Consider the following 2,500-nt stretch of genomic DNA (forward strand, 5'->3'; position numbering starts at 1 on the left):
GGCACCATACTTCCTCATATTTCATGCTTCTCTGATACCCAGCCATACCTAAACACGTTCTCATGCATTTAAGCAGGCTGTCTATTCAAATGTCCATCCTTATTTTTTTCCATTCTCCACAAGACAAACAAACTCTCCAGAAGAAAAAGAAATGAAAATCATGCATTGCAAAGTAGTGTGCCAGGAAGTCCCCTTTTAGACATGGCACTGTGCCAGATTCTGTCTTGAACCTGTGTCTAGGGACAAGTGCCAAGTGTGATCTAGTTCATCAGTCTCTGTGAAAGTTAATACTTTGATGGGGTTTTCTTTCCACTGCGATTTTTTTAGTTTGAATTTTGTTTGATTGGGTTACTTTAGTTTGCTTGTGACTAGGGAATGTAGGAGATAACCCTTTCTGACCTACTTTATTCCCACAGAGATGGCGAAGGCTACACAAGCGGTGGGCATCGACCTGGGCACGACTTATTCCTGCGTGGGCGTCTTCCAGCATGGCAAGGTCGAAATCATTGCCAACGACCAAGGCAACCGCACTACGCCCTCCTACGTCGCCTTCACCGATACTGAGCGCCTGATCGGCGACGCCGCCAAGAACCAGGTGGCCATGAACCCCAACAACACCGTGTTCGACGCCAAGCGCCTGATCGGCCGCAAGTTCGAGGAGGCGTCCGTGCAGAGCGACATGAAGCACTGGCCCTTCACCGTCGTCAACGAGGGCGGCAAGCCCAAGATCCAGGTCGAGTACAAGGGCGAGAACAAGAAGTTCTTCCCGGAGGAGATCTCTTCCATGGTCCTTATCAAGATGAAAGAGACGGCGGAGGCGTACCTGGGTGGCACCGTCAAGGACGCCGTCGTCACCGTGCCAGCTTACTTCAACGACTCGCAGAGGCAGGCCACGAAGGACGCCGGGACCATCTCGGGCATGAACGTCCTTCGCATCATCAACGAGCCGACAGCCGCCGCCATTGCCTACGGCCTCGACAAGAAGGTGGGAGGCGAGAGGAACGTCCTCATCTTCGATCTCGGCGGCGGCACCTTCGATGTGTCGGTGCTGACGATCGAGGACGGCATCTTCGAGGTGAAGTCCACGGCTGGCGACACCCACCTGGGCGGGGAGGACTTCGACAACAGGATGGTCAACTTCTTCGTGCAGGAATTCAAGAGGAAGTATAAGAAGGACCTCTCCAGCAACAAACGAGCTGTAAGGAGGCTGAGGACTGCCTGCGAGCGTGCCAAGAGGACCCTCTCTTCCTCGACGCAAGCGAGCATCGAGATCGACTCTCTGTTCGAGGGCATCGACTTCTACACCTCCGTTACCCGCGCCCGCTTTGAGGAGCTTTGCTCCGATCTCTTCAGAGGTACCCTGGAGCCTGTCGAGAAGGCTCTCCGCGACGCCAAGATGGACAAGGCCCAGATCCACGATATCGTCCTGGTCGGCGGGTCAACCAGGATCCCCAAGATCCAGAAGCTGCTTCAGGACTTCTTCAACGGGAAGGATCTCAACAAGTCCATCAACCCGGACGAGGCCGTAGCGTACGGCGCTGCCGTCCAAGCCGCCATTCTGTGCGGAGACAAGTCTGAGACCGTGCAGGACCTGCTGCTCCTCGACGTGACGCCCCTGTCGCTGGGCATCGAGACCGCCGGCGGCGTGATGACGGCCCTCATCAAGCGCAACACCACCATCCCCACCAAGCAGACCCAGACCTTCACCACCTACTCCGACAACCAGCCAGGTGTGCTCATCCAGGTGTACGAGGGCGAGCGTGCCATGACGAGGGACAACAACCTCCTGGGCAAGTTCGAGCTCACAGGCATCCCGCCCGCGCCCAGGGGCGTCCCGCAGATCGAGGTGACCTTCGACATCGACGCCAACGGCATCCTGAACGTATCCGCCGTGGACAAGTCTACTGGTAAGGAGAACAAGATCACCATCACCAACGACAAGGGCCGCCTCAGCAAGGAGGAGATCGAGCGCATGGTAAACGAGGCCGAGAAATACCGCTCAGAGGACGAGCAGCAGAGGGAGAGGATCACCTCCAAGAACAACCTCGAGTCCTACTGCTTCAACATGAAGTCCACCGTCGAGGACGACAAATTCAAGGACAAGATCCCCGATAGCGACCGCGAGACCATCATCAGCAAGTGCAACGAGACGATCCAGTGGCTCGACTCAAACCAGCTGGCCGAGAAGGACGAGTACGAGCACCGCCAGAAGGAGCTGGAGAAGGTGTGCAACCCGATCATCACCAAGATGTACGCCGCGGCCGGAGGGCCTCCCGGGGGCGCGCCTGGAGGGATGCCCGGAGGGGCGCCCCCACAGGGCAACAGCGGCGCCGGAGGCCCCACGATCGAGGAGGTCGATTAAAGTACAAAGCAACGCTGTAAACTTAAGTTCATCACTGTTATATATATTGTTCGACTACACTCTTCCGAAGAGACTGAAACGAGTCACCAATTTCTTTTGTTGGATCAATTCTAGTCTTACAATTATTCATTTTTAAGG

At 55.8% G+C, this 2,500-nt stretch overlaps 1 protein-coding gene across 1 annotated transcript in view; it reads left to right on the plus strand.

Annotated features, from left to right (window-relative positions):
- Positions 1–2,500, plus strand: part of LOC119597701 (heat shock 70 kDa protein cognate 4-like) — a 3,066-nt gene that overhangs the window by 515 nt on the left and 51 nt on the right. The window contains exon 2 of the mRNA XM_037947306.1: positions 417–2,500. This exon is cut by the window's right edge and continues 51 nt beyond it. Within this exon, the coding sequence (XP_037803234.1) occupies positions 419–2,362 (1,944 nt within the window). The 5' untranslated portion in view covers positions 417–418 and the 3' untranslated portion in view covers positions 2,363–2,500. The remainder of the gene's footprint in view (positions 1–416) is intronic.

The sequence above is a fragment of the Penaeus monodon genome, chromosome 39 (assembly GCF_015228065.2).
Source record: "Penaeus monodon isolate SGIC_2016 chromosome 39, NSTDA_Pmon_1, whole genome shotgun sequence".
Lineage (NCBI taxonomy): Eukaryota > Metazoa > Arthropoda > Malacostraca > Decapoda > Penaeidae > Penaeus > Penaeus monodon.